The sequence below is a fragment of the Callorhinus ursinus genome, unplaced genomic scaffold (genome assembly GCF_003265705.2).
Source record: "Callorhinus ursinus isolate GAN/ISIS: 27379988/994484 unplaced genomic scaffold, GSC_fseal_2.0 scaffold42, whole genome shotgun sequence".
Taxonomy (NCBI): domain Eukaryota; kingdom Metazoa; phylum Chordata; class Mammalia; order Carnivora; family Otariidae; genus Callorhinus; species Callorhinus ursinus.
In genome coordinates this window covers 8,638,570-8,652,914 of record NW_027397104.1, presented here as the reverse complement: position 1 = coordinate 8,652,914, position 14,345 = coordinate 8,638,570, and the positions used below count along the sequence as shown (strand labels likewise).

Below are 14,345 nucleotides of genomic sequence, written 5' to 3'. Positions count from 1 at the left end.
TCCTTTAGTTATTTCTAGTCTTGTACGTTTTGGTATCTTCTTGTTAATGGCCCAATACCTTCTTGGAAGGAACCTTGAGGATAACGTTATTGCTCAGAGACTTAACTACATACATAAAAGGATCATGGAGAACAAAAAGAGATTAAAGTGTTGGAAGCATGCCCGGGAACTGGATTTCTTCAGAGGAGGCAAGAAAGGAGAGAAGATACTAAAAATACTTTAACCTAGACACATAGAAATGGCTCTAGTAGTTCTTAGGATCCAATAAGAAGAAACTAATGCCAACTTTAGGATAGATTTAAGAAAGAACATTCTAGAAGTGAGTCCTATTAAATACTTAATCATTCTTAAAAGCCAGCTTCATAGTTACCCTTTTGGGGAAAACTGTTCTGTCTTTTCATATCCCTTTTGCTTTACCTGAGTAAGTCCATTTCTCCTTCAGGCCAAATGTCACTTCCTGAGGGAGCTTTACCTGACCCACAAACCCTTCCCCGACTCCAGCCAAGTCTGATTAAGTTCACCATTATGCTATCCCATAGTAACTTGTCATTCTTTCTCATAGTATTTATCATGGTTCCAGGGTTACATTTATTTATGTACTTAGTTTCTCACATCTGTCTTTCCCATTTGCCTGTAAGCTACATGAGGGTTGAGATCATCAGCTTTATTCATTGTTGTGTCTCCAAGATGGAGTACAGTCCCTGGTACAAGGGAGGTACTCAGGAAATTTGTTTAGTAGATGGATGGACATATAAATGACTTCATGAGAGGTTTTTAAACCATAGATAATTTTCCTTTTCTGGGCAGTAAATTAAAAAAAAATAACTATTCTGTCAAATATCCTGGATAGTTTGGGGGTTGTCTTGGCTTCTTTGGCTTTTTGCCAATTCCCTCATTCCAGAAATGCTTTGGCTAAGATAGTGTTCATTGACATTTTAAATATTTGGAAGTTTAAGATACCTACTGCTGTTACAAAGGCGAGACATCCAAGAACACCTTGGAAAGAAAGGTTTTAAATGTGGTCAATATCAAATTTCCAAGAAATCATTCATACAGTTGTTCTGAAGACATCTTACTCTAAACACATATCAATGAAACTTTACCAATACTACAATTCTAAGGAGAGAAGAAGCATAAAGAAATGGGTTCAGTATGCAATAATTTAACCTGCTTTTTCTACTTAGCCTGCCAGTGCTTTGAAGACTGGGGAGCTGGGTTAATCACAACTTCACTATTTGCTGCAGTCCCGAACTTGAATGTGGGAAGAGAGGGACAGCAGGCTAATGAGAATAAGCATGTTGTGTTGCATTGGAATGTATTTTCATTGATAATCACATTTAACCTTTCAGTTTTTTCATCTGTAAAAAGAAAAGTAGTTAAAAGTGATGATCTTTGAGGTTTTATATGTTTTTATTAAGCAAAATAATTTTTTTTGCCAAATGAAAGCTTACATGAAGTATAAATATAAAAAAAAACAGATAGAAGTTGAGTGGCTCCTTGAGAGCACGTATGTGTGATAATTTCACCCCTACCAGTCTCGGAAACTTCTGGAACAACGTTTTTGAAAACGAGAAATAACTCCTTGAAATACAGTTTGAAAAATGGCTCAATCTCTAATTTCTAAATCAATTAAGTTCTGCTATATGGGTGTTGATTTAGGCCCACAATCCTTTCTATAAAAATTCTGAAAAATATCTTTATTAAAAAAAATTTAACTACAGTGTAGTTAACATTCAGTGTTATATTAGTTTCAGGTGTACAATATAATGATTCAGCAATTCCATATATTACTCCGTGCTCATCGAGATAAGTGTATTCTTGGGGCACCTGGGTGGCTCAGTCCTTTAAGCGTCCGACTCTTGATCTCAGCTCAGGTCATGATCTCAGCGTGGTGAGATTCAGCCCCATGTTGGGCTCTGCCCTCAGCGAAGAGTCTGCTTCACATTCTCTCTTTCCCTCTCCCTCCACCCCTCCCACTGCTCCTGCGTGCTCTCACTCTCTCAAATAAATAAATAAATCTTTTAAAAAAAAATTAAGCATATTCTTAATCCCCTTTATCCTATTTCCCCCATCCTGCCACCCGCCTCCCCTCTGGTGACCCTCTGTTTCCTACAGTGAAGAAACAGTTTTTTGGGAAACAGTTTTTTGGTCTGTCTCTTTTGTCCCCCTCTATTCATTTGTTTTGTTTCTTAAATTCCACATATGAGTGCAATCATATGGTATTTGTCTTTCTCTGACTGACTCATTTCACTTAGTCTCATACTCTCTAGCTCCACCCATGTTGTGAATGGCAATTCAGTCTTTCTTATGGCTGAGTACTATGTTATTATGTATGTGTATGCTTCCATACACATACACTGCTTCCATAATTGGGCTATTGTAAATAATGCCGTTATAAACATCAGGAGCATATATCCCTTTGATTTCGTGTTTTTGTATTCTTAGCATAAATACCCAGTAGTGCAATTACTGAATCATAGGGTAGTTCTTGTTTAAATTTTTTGAGGAAACTCCGTACTGTTTTTCACAGTGGCTGCAGCAGTTTGCATTCCTACTAAAGGTATGCAAGAGTTCCTTTTTTCCACATTCTCACCAACACTTGTTGTTTCTTGAGTTTTTGATTTGTAGCCATTCTGACAGGCGTGAGTTGGTATCTCACTGTGGTTTTGATTTGCATTTCCCTGAGGATGAGTGATGTTGAGCATCTTTCCATGTGTCTGTTGTCTGTCTGTATGTCTTCTTAGGAGAAAGGTCTGTTCATGTCTTCTGCCCATTTTTAAATTGGATTATTATTATTATTGGCATTGGGTTGTATAAGTTCTTTATATATATTTGGATACTAACCCTTTACTGGATATGTCGTTTGCAAATATCTTTTCCCATTCAGTAGGTTGTCTTTTAGTTTGTTGGCTATTTCCTTTGTTGTGCAGAGCTTTTTATTTTAATACAGTCCCAATAGTTTATCTTTGCTTTTGTTTCCCTTGCCTCAGGAGACATATCTAAAAAGATGCTGTTATGGCTAATATCAGAAAATTACTGCCTATGCTCTCTTCTTGGATTTTTATGGTTTGTCTCACATTTAGGTCCTTAATGCATTTTGAATTTCTTTTTGTGTACAGTGTAAGAAAGTGGTTCAGTTTCATTCATGAATGTAGCTGTTTAGTTATTCCAACACCATTTGTTGAAGAGATTGTTTTTTTTCCCATTGCCTATTCATACTTCCTTTGTTGAAGATTAATTGACCATATACTTGTGAGTTTATTTCTGGCCTTTCTGTTCTGTTCCATTGATCTATGTGTCTATTTTTCTATGGCTATTTTTGTTTGTTTGTTTCAAGTTTTTATTTAAATTCTAGTTAGTTAACATATAGGGTAATATTGGTTTCAGGAGTGGAATTTAGTGATTGATCACTTACATATAACATCCAGTGCTCATCACAAGTGCACTCCTTAATCCCCATCACCCATTTAGCCCATCCCCCACCCACCACCCTCCATCAACCCTCAGTTTGTTCTCTAGCATTAAGAGTCTCTTATGGTTTGCTTCCCTCTTTTCCCCCCTTCCTCTATGTTCATCTGTTTTGTTTCTTAAATTCCACATATGAGTGAAATCATGTGGTATTTGTCTTTCTCTGAGTAACTTATTTCACTTAGCATAATACACTCTAGCTCCATCCACATCTATGACTATTTTTAGAGAAAAGTATTTCTTTGTCTTAGTTAATGAGTCATTATTCAGAGCAACATTGAATACAAGAAAATCTAAGTGCAAAAACAATAAACATTTTGAGTGTACCACAATGCAATTTAATAAGCAAAAGTTACTGTGAAAGATTAGATGATGTGCTGTATAGCCCACAAATGACAGAGTGAGCAAAGTAACATTTTAGGATATTATGCTTCAACTGTGTTGGACAATCATTTGTTAACTTGGCAGATGCCATGTCATGATGGAAAGCATTTCCTTACAAATAAGACACATTTTAGGCAAATATTGAAAAGTGTGTGCAAGGTCTTTGATAAAGAAAAATAGTATCAATCCCCAAAGCATAAAAGATGTATGAAATTCAATATGCGTCTTACTTACTCATTTGGCAAACGGAGCCATGATGCTGGACATGTCAAGAACTAAGCACTGGATTTGACCAGAGCCCTTCAGACCATGCTTGAGGTGAAACAACTGCACGCCTGTCCCCAGCGGGACTTGGGGAAGACAGCGCTATAATGTAGGAAAAGGTGTTGGGCACAGGGGCTGATACGGTGTGAGCCCAGATGGGGTCTGTCTCTGGCAATTTTTCTGAGGCACACGTCCCCAGTAGCAGATTCCTCTGTGGCACCTGCTATGCACCTGCAGTCACACCTTTCGCAGTGTCAGTGGCTGAACGCTTTCAAGAAGCCACAGGCCACAGCTGTACCTATTGTGTTAGGCTCCTTTACACTCTTTGAGAAGCCAAGTGTGGCTACCCTTCTTCTCCCTGTTGGCAAAGGTTTGTTTGTTTGTATTTAACCCATGTATTTTTCCCCAGCATTGTGGAATGGTATCATGTTTCCTATTAGTCCAAAGAAGAGAGAGAAAAATGTATTATTTGGAAGCAATCCAAAGAGATTTGGATGTAAGGACGAATGATGAGAGATGCATATATTCCTCTGGTTCTTGATTCCCTTCCTAATGCATCTTTTTAAGGGAAGAGCGATAACATTTAGTTTTTACATTTAATTTTTATGTGTAGGTATTATTCAAATGGTTCAAAAGCCAGCATATATAAGTATACGGTGGAAAACCTCCCTCATCATGTCCCCCAGCTACCCCACTCTCCCCTAATGGGTCACTCTCATTCTCTTTCATGTCTCACCTTCCAGAATTTCTTTAGGCATATATGGACAAGTACAAATACATACTCTCATTTCAGGAAAACTAAGTAGATGATTTTTAAGATCCATCCCAGGATCTGATAGGTATTTCTTCTCCTCTCCAAAGCTCACATATAAAATCCTTCTGATACTTCACTGTAAATGGCATTACAAAGGACAGACAACTCACTGGTGGGAGAGGGCTTCCTGTAAGTGGCTTGCTGAATAAGGGGAGGAAAGCGTAGTCCAGTCTGGACCCTCGGAAGTACACGATTTCCCTTTCTGTCACAGAGAATAAAGGGAGAGAACTGGGAGGAACAAAAGGAAAAAGAAACCAGATCCATACCTAGAAACAATGTACAGATGAAGTGTGGCTGTCTTTTCAAATCAGCTGCATTTTCTATTATTTCCTAAGGTCATTAAACAAACCAGAGCCAGTGCCAGAGCAAGTTCAGTGAGTTCAGAGCAGATCCCTTGGTTTTGGCAAGTCACTCACCTGGTCCTAGAAATGAGGCTGGATTGACCCGGAGCTGAAAGAATTACGGCGTTTCCTTCCTCTGATGACTCTCTCTGGGAACATGCCTGGAATGAGTGAATGTGGGAGACAAGGTGCTGTTCACTCCGAGGCACAGCTGGACCCACATATGGAGGCGAGCTGGGCTCCAGTGTTATTTTTGGAGGCCCTAGTTCCACTGCTAGTTTTCCTCACTTACCCTCTCTTACAACATTTTTCTTATCCCAACCCCTGTCTCTTCTCTGGAGATCGTGAAGTTACCATTGAGGCTTGGAGCCAGATAGATGCTTCAGGGTCAGATAAACCCATTTAAGGCAAGGTTTTCTCCCTCAATCCCATGTATTGAGTTAACATTACAAGAAAAAAAAATAGCTCACATTCCCATTTACATTAAGACTTGACTTTGACATTCTTCTTAATTAATCAGATAAAAATGTAACTCCTAATAGTGTCATTCTCAAAACATCACTGTATACATCCAACACTGGTAGTTGCCATTTAAAAAAATTGTATGAGGACTTCATGGCAGGCATAATGCTTAACATAAACAGAGGCTCAAAAAAGATCTGGTAAATGAATACCAGTCAATCCTAAATACTTAGCAACCATTGATCATCTTTCTGTGGCATTTTATAAAAACCATAACATTTGCTTTTTTTTCTTTAAACTCAGTAATTCTCAAAACAGCCTTTTAAATTTGGGCAAGGAAGTCAGTTTAGATTCAGAAGAACACTTTCACTTTTAACCTCATTATTCTGGAAGTGGGAATGGTGAACTTGAATCAAGCAGATCTCGAATAAAATTTGCCCCTCTGTCCATCACCCACCCACCCACCCATCCAACAAATATTTATTAAGTCCTTCATATGTGGAGACTAGGCAGCGTATTCCTATGTATGTCAGTATGAGCAAAAGAGCTTCAATCCTTGTCTTCATGGAACTTGCCATCCATTGTGCTTGACCTGTCCATTGTATGTAGACTTGGGGATCAACCATCACCTGAGCCAGAGAACATCCTCCATCCCTAGTATTCCACACTTGACAGGAGCAGAGAATAGGCACAGATTTCATTTGTTCATCTTAGAAACTTTGGAAATCAGGAGAGAAGAGAGGGGAGGGAGGTAAGAGAGGGGGAGAACATGAAAAGAAGGGATATTCTTTTCTAGAATGCACTTCATCATTTATGGAATGACTTTTAAAGGCCAGGTAGAATTTTGTTTTTACATTTGGGGAGGGTTGAGGTTTGGGACTAGGTGTTCAGGAAACAGAATAAAGAGAACCGAAATAATGGTCATTGTTGACCCCATATATAGCTGACACAGTGCTTAGGAAGTTAGGTACTTTATCTCATTTAATCTTTACAAGAATCCTGCAAGATGGGTCTTGTTAGCCTCATTTTTTTTAGAGGAGGCTTTGTTTTTTTAAAAGATTTTATTTATTTATTTAAAAGAGAGAGTGAGCGAGAGAGAGAGAGCAGGAGAAGGAGAGGGAGAGGGAGAAGCAGATTCTTCTGCTGAGCAGGGAACAAGGCACAGGGCTGGATCCCAGGACCCCAGGATCATGACCTGAGCTGAAGGCAGACACTTAACAACTGAGCCACCCAGGCGCCCTTGTTAGCCTCATTTTAAGATGAGGCAAATGAAGCTCAGAAGGAAATGCGGACTTCAGTCCCTCTCTAGTGGAATTCTTTGATAACAATGAGAGTGTATAAAGTTAGCATACAGTGTATATAGTTGATATATTTCTTGAGACTACTTTACTGTGGCAGTACCACATTATCATTAATTTTTAATAATTAGAATTATTTTCATTAATAATGACAATAATGCTATTGTGAATTTAACTCAACAAGCATTTGCTGAACACCTAACTAATGTCACAGACACTATAGTGCATAGAGATAGAATGCACAGCTTTGCTTTGGGGAATGGAGAATAACTGAGAGTCCACGGCAGCTACGGTGTGCAGTGGGGCAGGAGGGGTTAGTAGAGTCTAGGTGATGCCATGGTAAAGAGTTTTGGATCTTGTCCTATGGAACAGTAGCATTTTAGGAAGACGGCTCCCAAACTATTTTTAGCCAGGACTTGGTAAGCACCCATTTATCCTGTGGAGCCATGTTAATAACCTTCCTCATAGACAACACATCTTCTTTCTTTTTTAGGAACAGTGGACAGTGCCATGGACCTGATCCTGATCAATTCCCTACCTCTCGTTTCTGACGCGGAAACATCCCTCACCTGCATCGCCTCTGGATGGCGCCCCCATGAGCCCATCACTATAGGAAGGGACTTTGAAGCCTTAATGAACCAGCACCAGGATCCCCTGGAAGTTACTCAAGATGTGACCAGAGAATGGGCTAAAAAAGTCGTTTGGAAGAGAGAAAAGGCTAGCAAAATCAACGGTGCATATTTCTGTGAAGGGCGCGTTCGAGGAGAAGCAATAAGGATCCGGACCATGAAGATGCGGCAGCAAGGTAACATGCCCCTTAGTTGGGGCCGTGAGGTTGGCTGAGACTCATACACAGCTCTTGTGTTGGCAGCCGCTCAGTCGGAGACTGGGCCTGGGCTGTGTGAGTGTGGAGCTTGGAGACCTTGTCTTCCGCTTGTGTCTAGTACACACATGGTGTTCAGGAGAGAAGAGCCCAACCAGTCCACCTCACTCACATTCAGCCCCTTCGCTAGACATTGTGCCTAGTTCATGAGATGAAATGAAATGTATGACATATTGTACTAAGAGCTCCGTGGCCTTTAGGGAGATATGAACATGTTACATGTATGTAATATGGAAATCACAGCGATGAAGACAAGAGTCCGTGCCAAAATATTAGCTGTTTTGAGCTTTCTCATTGATTTTTCATTGGATTCTTTGTTTTGCTTGCCCCTGAGTATTCTTAACAGAAGTTACTGTTTTCAGGGGACAATGTGGTAGAAATAAAAAACTTAAAAGGAAACACCTATCAATAACTTAAGTGGTTACTTAGTGTATCGGTTATCTGTGGCCAAAGAGTTATGCCTTTCTGCTGATGTTTCCACATTCTGAATGAAGATAACCTGAGATTTGTGCGCCATTGGCTCCTGTGTACCACACATCCACGAACCACAGGGGCACACAGCAGTGAGCATTCATAGTTTGTGAGTATAAGTCAGCTGAGCTGACTGGGGGGCCCTGCCATTCCGGACTGGGCTTTCTCCCACATGGATGTTGGCCGACCGTAGGCGTACTCTGCCGGCCTCGGCTGTGCCAGCCTGGCTCTGTTCCCTGCATGTTTTCCTTTCACAGCCTAGCCTAGGCATATTCTCACGGAGATGGCAGAAGTGCAAGAGGCCAAGTGGAAACACACAAGGCTTCCTGAAAGCTGGCCTCAGGATTGCACGCTCTCACTCCTGTCTCATTTTATTGTCCAAGAAAGTCAGAGAGCTGAGCCTAAAGTTGAAACGGATGGGCATCCCACAATTAAATGGCAAAGAGATAGGGAGGGATGAAGAATCGGGGCCCTTGTTGCAGGCTACCATTCTCGGAAAGAGACCACGGTTTCATTTTAGAACTTGAGTGGCCACACTTAGCTCACAGAGCACTGGAACTTTGAAGGGAGATGTTGAGGGGCTTCTGCAAAGGGGCATATTATTCTTTGCTACCACCTCACAAGGCAGTGATGGGATGGAACTTTTCTCCCAAAATATAAGTGGCTCTAAGCTAAATCTTTAGGTGAGGCCACCAAACTGATGACAGTTGGAGAAGGCAATGTTGTGCGTATTATTTAATGGTTCTATTTTGCCCTCAGGCTCCCAGGCCTGGACAGGCAGGTAGATTCCTGGTATCTTGATGCTGCTTACTGGGAGGAAGGCACAGAATTCCAGCAGAGATGACCCCTCCTTGTTCTGACTGGAATGATCTGGCCACTCACACATCAGCCCTTTTTTCTGGGCTGGTCATCCCTATAGCGAAGGAGTCCTTTCCAGATCCATGCCATCATAACCACAGGGACTGTGGCCTGAGAATGTCTCATTTCATGAGATAATGACATTGTGAACTCGTCAGGGTTTGATTTTTCATTGCTAAACTGATCCACATAAATAACACACCTCTACACATGTCTCTGATTGACAGTTTTTTAGATAGGAGTCTGCATTTTTTTAGACCAGTGTTTCTCAAAGTTAAATGTGCTTATAGATCCCCCGTGGGTCTTGGTAAAATGCAGACTCTGATTCAGTAGGTCCTTGAGGAGAGTTCTGAGATTGTGCATTTCTCACAAGGTCCCAGGTGATAAGGTGCCTCTGGGCTGTGGACCACATTAGAGTCAGCCCCTCGCTGGGGTCCACCTGAAAAGATTTCTTTGAATTTGCTAATGTTGGTAATTAAAAGATTTGAAGGCAGCAAGCTCATTTTAAAGTCAAAAGTGATAAAACCACTCTTCATTACAAATGAAGGAAAAGGTTTTCTTAGCAAAACTGTACCGGTCACCTTTAAATGACACTAGGGTGAGTGGGAAAAGTGCACAACCGACATTCCCAGGAATGCTGCTCTCCGGTGAGGGAAGAGAGCTTGAACAAAGGGATGTGAGGTGTGCCAAAGCTATCATGGCTAAAAAGTCAGCCCTATTATTTTTCACACATGTCATTCAGGATTTGACTCGTATAAAGAGTTATGCCTTTCTGCTGATGTTTCCACATTCTGAATGAGGATAACCTGAGATTTGTGCCCCATTGGCTTCATAGGCATGAAATGTGAGGTGCCACTGTGCCCTTTTCAGGCTGGCCTGGGTCTGTCCTTGACAGTGTGGAAATAAGAACCTGTAGAGTATATTAAACTAGAATTTTGGGAGTCGAGGACCAACAGTAATAACGGCTCCAAACTGAAAGTCTAGGCCAGCGCAGGTAACAGAGAGCTTAAATTCAGTTAAATGAGGTAAAGGCAGGCTTGCTAGTGAGAAAGCGTGGAGAGAAGATGGCTTTTAGACTCCTGTTCACCTGAGTTTTAATTCTGTCTCCACCATTTACCAGCTCTGGGGCCCTGGGCAAATTCCTTAACCTCCGTTGGTCTCATTTTTCATCACCTGTGAAATGAGTATAACAGTGCCTTCAAAATCATCTTAAGTTTTAAATAAGATGGTGTATACCAAAACCAGTTCCCATAGTGAATTTACATGAAAATTTGATGGATACAGTAGATGTTTTGCTAAAAGCTGGCGTGAAATGAGATATTGCAGAGTAAGTTACAGAGTAACAATAGCGGTTCGTAAATGGTGGGAATGGGGATTTGATGCCAAGTGACCTGACTGCAGAGCCTGTGTGGATGACCATTACCATATGCTTGGCACATCCCTCCCACTTACTGTTAACCACCCTCCCCCATTCTGAGCGCTTGGTTTATAAAGTAGAGCATCTCCAATGGAAAGCCTGCAGAGCCACCCAGGCACAGTGTAGAGACATGGGTTTGAGCCTCGCTCTGCAACTGAATCATAGGATGCAGGGCAAACTACTTGACTGAAATCATTTTTCTTGGGGCGCCTGGCTGGCTCAGTCGTTAAGCGTCTGCCTTCGGCTCAGGTCATGATCCCAGGGTCCTGGGATCGAGCCTCGCATCGGACTCCCTGCTCAGCGGGAAGCCCGCTTCTCCCTCTCCCACTCCCCCTGCTTGTGTTCCCTCTCTCGCTGTGTCTCTCTCTGCCAAACAAATAAATAAAATCTTAAGAAAAAAAGAAATCATTTTTCTCATTTGAAAAAAATAACGGAGGTAGGGATTTTACCCCAGACGTTTGAGAATCAAATGAGACCACCAATATACCTGGCTCATAGTAAGTCTTCAGTAATCATCATAGTGCCTTGGAATAAGCAATAATTTAGTAAGACTATTTTTCTATTCATTTGTGAAAAAAAGTAATACCATCCATTAACATAATTGTGGAAATTTATACAGAATAGAACAAGAGGTAGTGCTTTCTCTCCTGCATTTTAATAACAACATCTCAGGCTGTTGAACTGATTCCGTTTCTTTCGCTGACCATCCGGGAGCTGAAATACAGTGGGAGGAAAGTGATATCCTTTATGGTGAATCAGGAAAACCTCCACAACGATGTCTTCGTGACACTATTAATTCCCTAGCAAAACACTATGGATCTCAGAGGTGCCTGCCCAGGGACATAGCAGGATAAGATAAACAGTGATGTATCCCCTGCTTGCTGCTGACTCGTGCATCTGGGGAGGAAGTGGAAAATCCATTTGAGATGTGCCAAAGCACGCTTACCTTGGCTCGCACACTCCAAATGGCCAAACTGTTTTTATCAATGGCATCATGCAAAAAAAGAAAAAAAAATCAAAAGCATTTTGTTCCAACCTCACTGGTGATTTCATTTGGCGGTAGGGAGGTATAAATGAAGTTTGAAACCTTTTCACATCTAAACGGCTGTCTCAGAGTGTCCATCAGGAAACATAGGTTATTTTCTTCCTAGTTTCATTTGAGAAAGAGCTTTACTTTAAGGACATCAAACCTTGCAAAGAGGGTTTGTGAAGTTGTTAGGGAGGAGCCATTTATATCTAAATAACACAAAGGAGGGCGCCTGGGTGCCTCAGTTGGTTAGGTGACTGCCTTCGGCTCAGGTCATGATCCTGGAGTCCCGGGATCGAGTCCCACATCGGGCTCCCTGCTGAGCAGGGAGTCTGCTTCTCCCTCTGACCCTCTTCACTCTTGTGCTCTCTCTCATTCTCTCTCTCTCTCAAATAAATAAATAAAAAATCTTTAAAAATAAATGAATAACACAAAGGAATGTGTTAAAAGCATAAAGAGGAAAACTTGAGATCTGACTCATCCATATATTCTTTCATTCCTCAAGTACTCTTAGGCCTCTTTTTGTGTCACACATGGGAGCTGCAGTGACGGCAACATTTCCTGAATACTTACGTGCCTGACATTCCCCTAGCCATTTTATATAGGTTACTGTATAATTTAGTCTTTACCAAATGTCTCTCTGGTGAGGGCTGTTAGGACTGTTTTTTTTTTTTTTTTTAAAGATTTTATTTATTTAATTGACAGAGAGAGACAGCGAGAGAGGGAACACAAGCGGGGGGAGTGGGAGAGGGAGAAGCAGGCTTCCCGCCGAGCAGGGAGCCCGATGCGGGGCTCGATCCCAGGACCCTGGGACCGTGACCGGAGCTGAAGGCAGTTGCTTAACCAACTGAGCCACCCAGGCGCCCCAGGACTGGTTTTAATAGATGAGGCTTATACCTATTGCAACTTAGGTGCATTCACACACCTGGTTTCCATTGTTGGACCTGGGAAGGTTCACGCAGGCTGATCCCAGAAGCCAGGCCCTAACCAACACCCTGTGCTGCCTTTCAAAACAGACATGAACTTGTGTCTTGGCGCTTCAGTCTAGCAGGGGTGCTGTGCTGTGCAGGGCCTGGCATGGGGACATGCAAGGGCATTTGGAGAACAGCCTTGGGGAGCTTATCCCGGATCCCAGGGGATGTGTAAGGTTTCTGGAGAAAGGGACATCTACATGGAGACTGAGGATGAGTGGGGCTTGGTGAGACATATGGGAAAGGAAGGAGCAGAGGAGAAGGAAGTTCGTGACTTGAGTGGGAGTGATCCCGTGGTCCATTTGCAGAACTGAATATAGTTCAGAATGGCTGCCGTTGAGAGCTGAGGCACGGGGCCTGGAGGGAGATGGGTCTGGAGAGCTAGTGTTGTTGAGCAAGTGTGGGCATCTTGAGTTTGTGTCTCAGCTTTCACACGGATTCACAGTCAGGAGGCCTCGGGTAAGGGACTAAGTCACCCTTAACTCCATCTCCCACATGGGTAGACAGTGGATAGCACACTCGTGAGACTGTACAAAATAATAACGGACATAAAACTACATCATTACGCTTAGTCTTTGTCATTAAAGGAGACACCCAAAATTGAACTCAATTATTTTACATCGATGAGAAATATCTTTGTTCATAACTGTTACTACCATCTCTTCTCTTCACCAGCCCTTAAAGAATAAATGAATCATGTCCTTAGTTAAGTTCTGTCGATGAATTAACCCATCCAAATGACCTTGAACAAGTCACCTTCAGATTCAGGCCCTAGCAATCTCACTTATAAACGAGGTACTAGGACTTTAAAGCCTTTTGAGTGCTAACATTATATAACCTCTGAAAGGCTTCCAAAGCCAAGTAACCTAGCACAAATCCTGACCCTCCCATGAACTTGCTGTGTGACTTTGGACAAGTTACTTTACCTCTCTGTATCTTAATTTCCTCATTTGTAAAATTAGGATAATTGTAGGATCTATCTGATAGAGACATTGTGAAAATTAAATCTGTATAAAGTGCTTAGAAAAAGTAGTGCCTGATAGTAGGCACTATTGAAAGGTGCTTATTGTTTTCATCATCCAGTCAAGTCACATGACATTAATCTATGTGTACTGTGTCCAAGTGGGGCTCCTTTGTCATCAAAGCACAGCATGAAGGTTGTAGACCCCTTTATTAATACTCAGCAGAGAACAGTCAACCTAGAGCCCCTAATACAGGAGGTGGCAGACTGGATAGCAGTGGACTCTGCTGTGACCATGTTTCCACCTAAGAAAAAAGGGAGCTTATGGGACGCCTGGGTGGCTCAGTCTATTAAATGTCTGCCTTCAGCCTAGGTCATGATCCCAGGGTCCTGGGATCGAGTCCCATATCGGGCTCCTTGCTCAGCGGGGACCCTGCTTCTCCCTCTCCCCCTGCTGCTCCCCCTGGTTGTTCTTTCTCTCTCTCTCTCTCTCTGACAAATAAATAAATAAAATCTTAAGAAAAAAAAGAAAGAAAGAAAACAGGGAACTTAAAAGCCACCAAATCTGAAAAAATAAAGAGCCACAGAGTGGGGGAAAAAGAAAAGCCCCATTGGAGTCAGAGTCAAGCCTAGTGGGGAATGTCAGTTCCTTTTCAGGATACAAAGCTGAGTGAGAAGTTCCATGGTCAGATCTTCACACAAAGGGGCAGAAAATCAAAACAAACC

At 41.9% G+C, this 14,345-nt stretch overlaps 1 protein-coding gene across 2 annotated transcripts in view; it reads left to right on the top strand.

Annotated features, from left to right (window-relative positions):
• The window catches only part of TEK (TEK receptor tyrosine kinase), a 92,307-nt gene that overhangs the window by 32,215 nt on the left and 45,747 nt on the right, over positions 1-14,345 (top strand). For both annotated transcript variants that reach the window (XM_073881476.1, XM_025852968.2), the window contains exon 2: positions 7,525-7,836. In XM_073881476.1, coding sequence (XP_073737577.1) covers positions 7,525-7,836 — 312 coding nt within the window. The remainder of the gene's footprint in view (positions 1-7,524; positions 7,837-14,345) is intronic.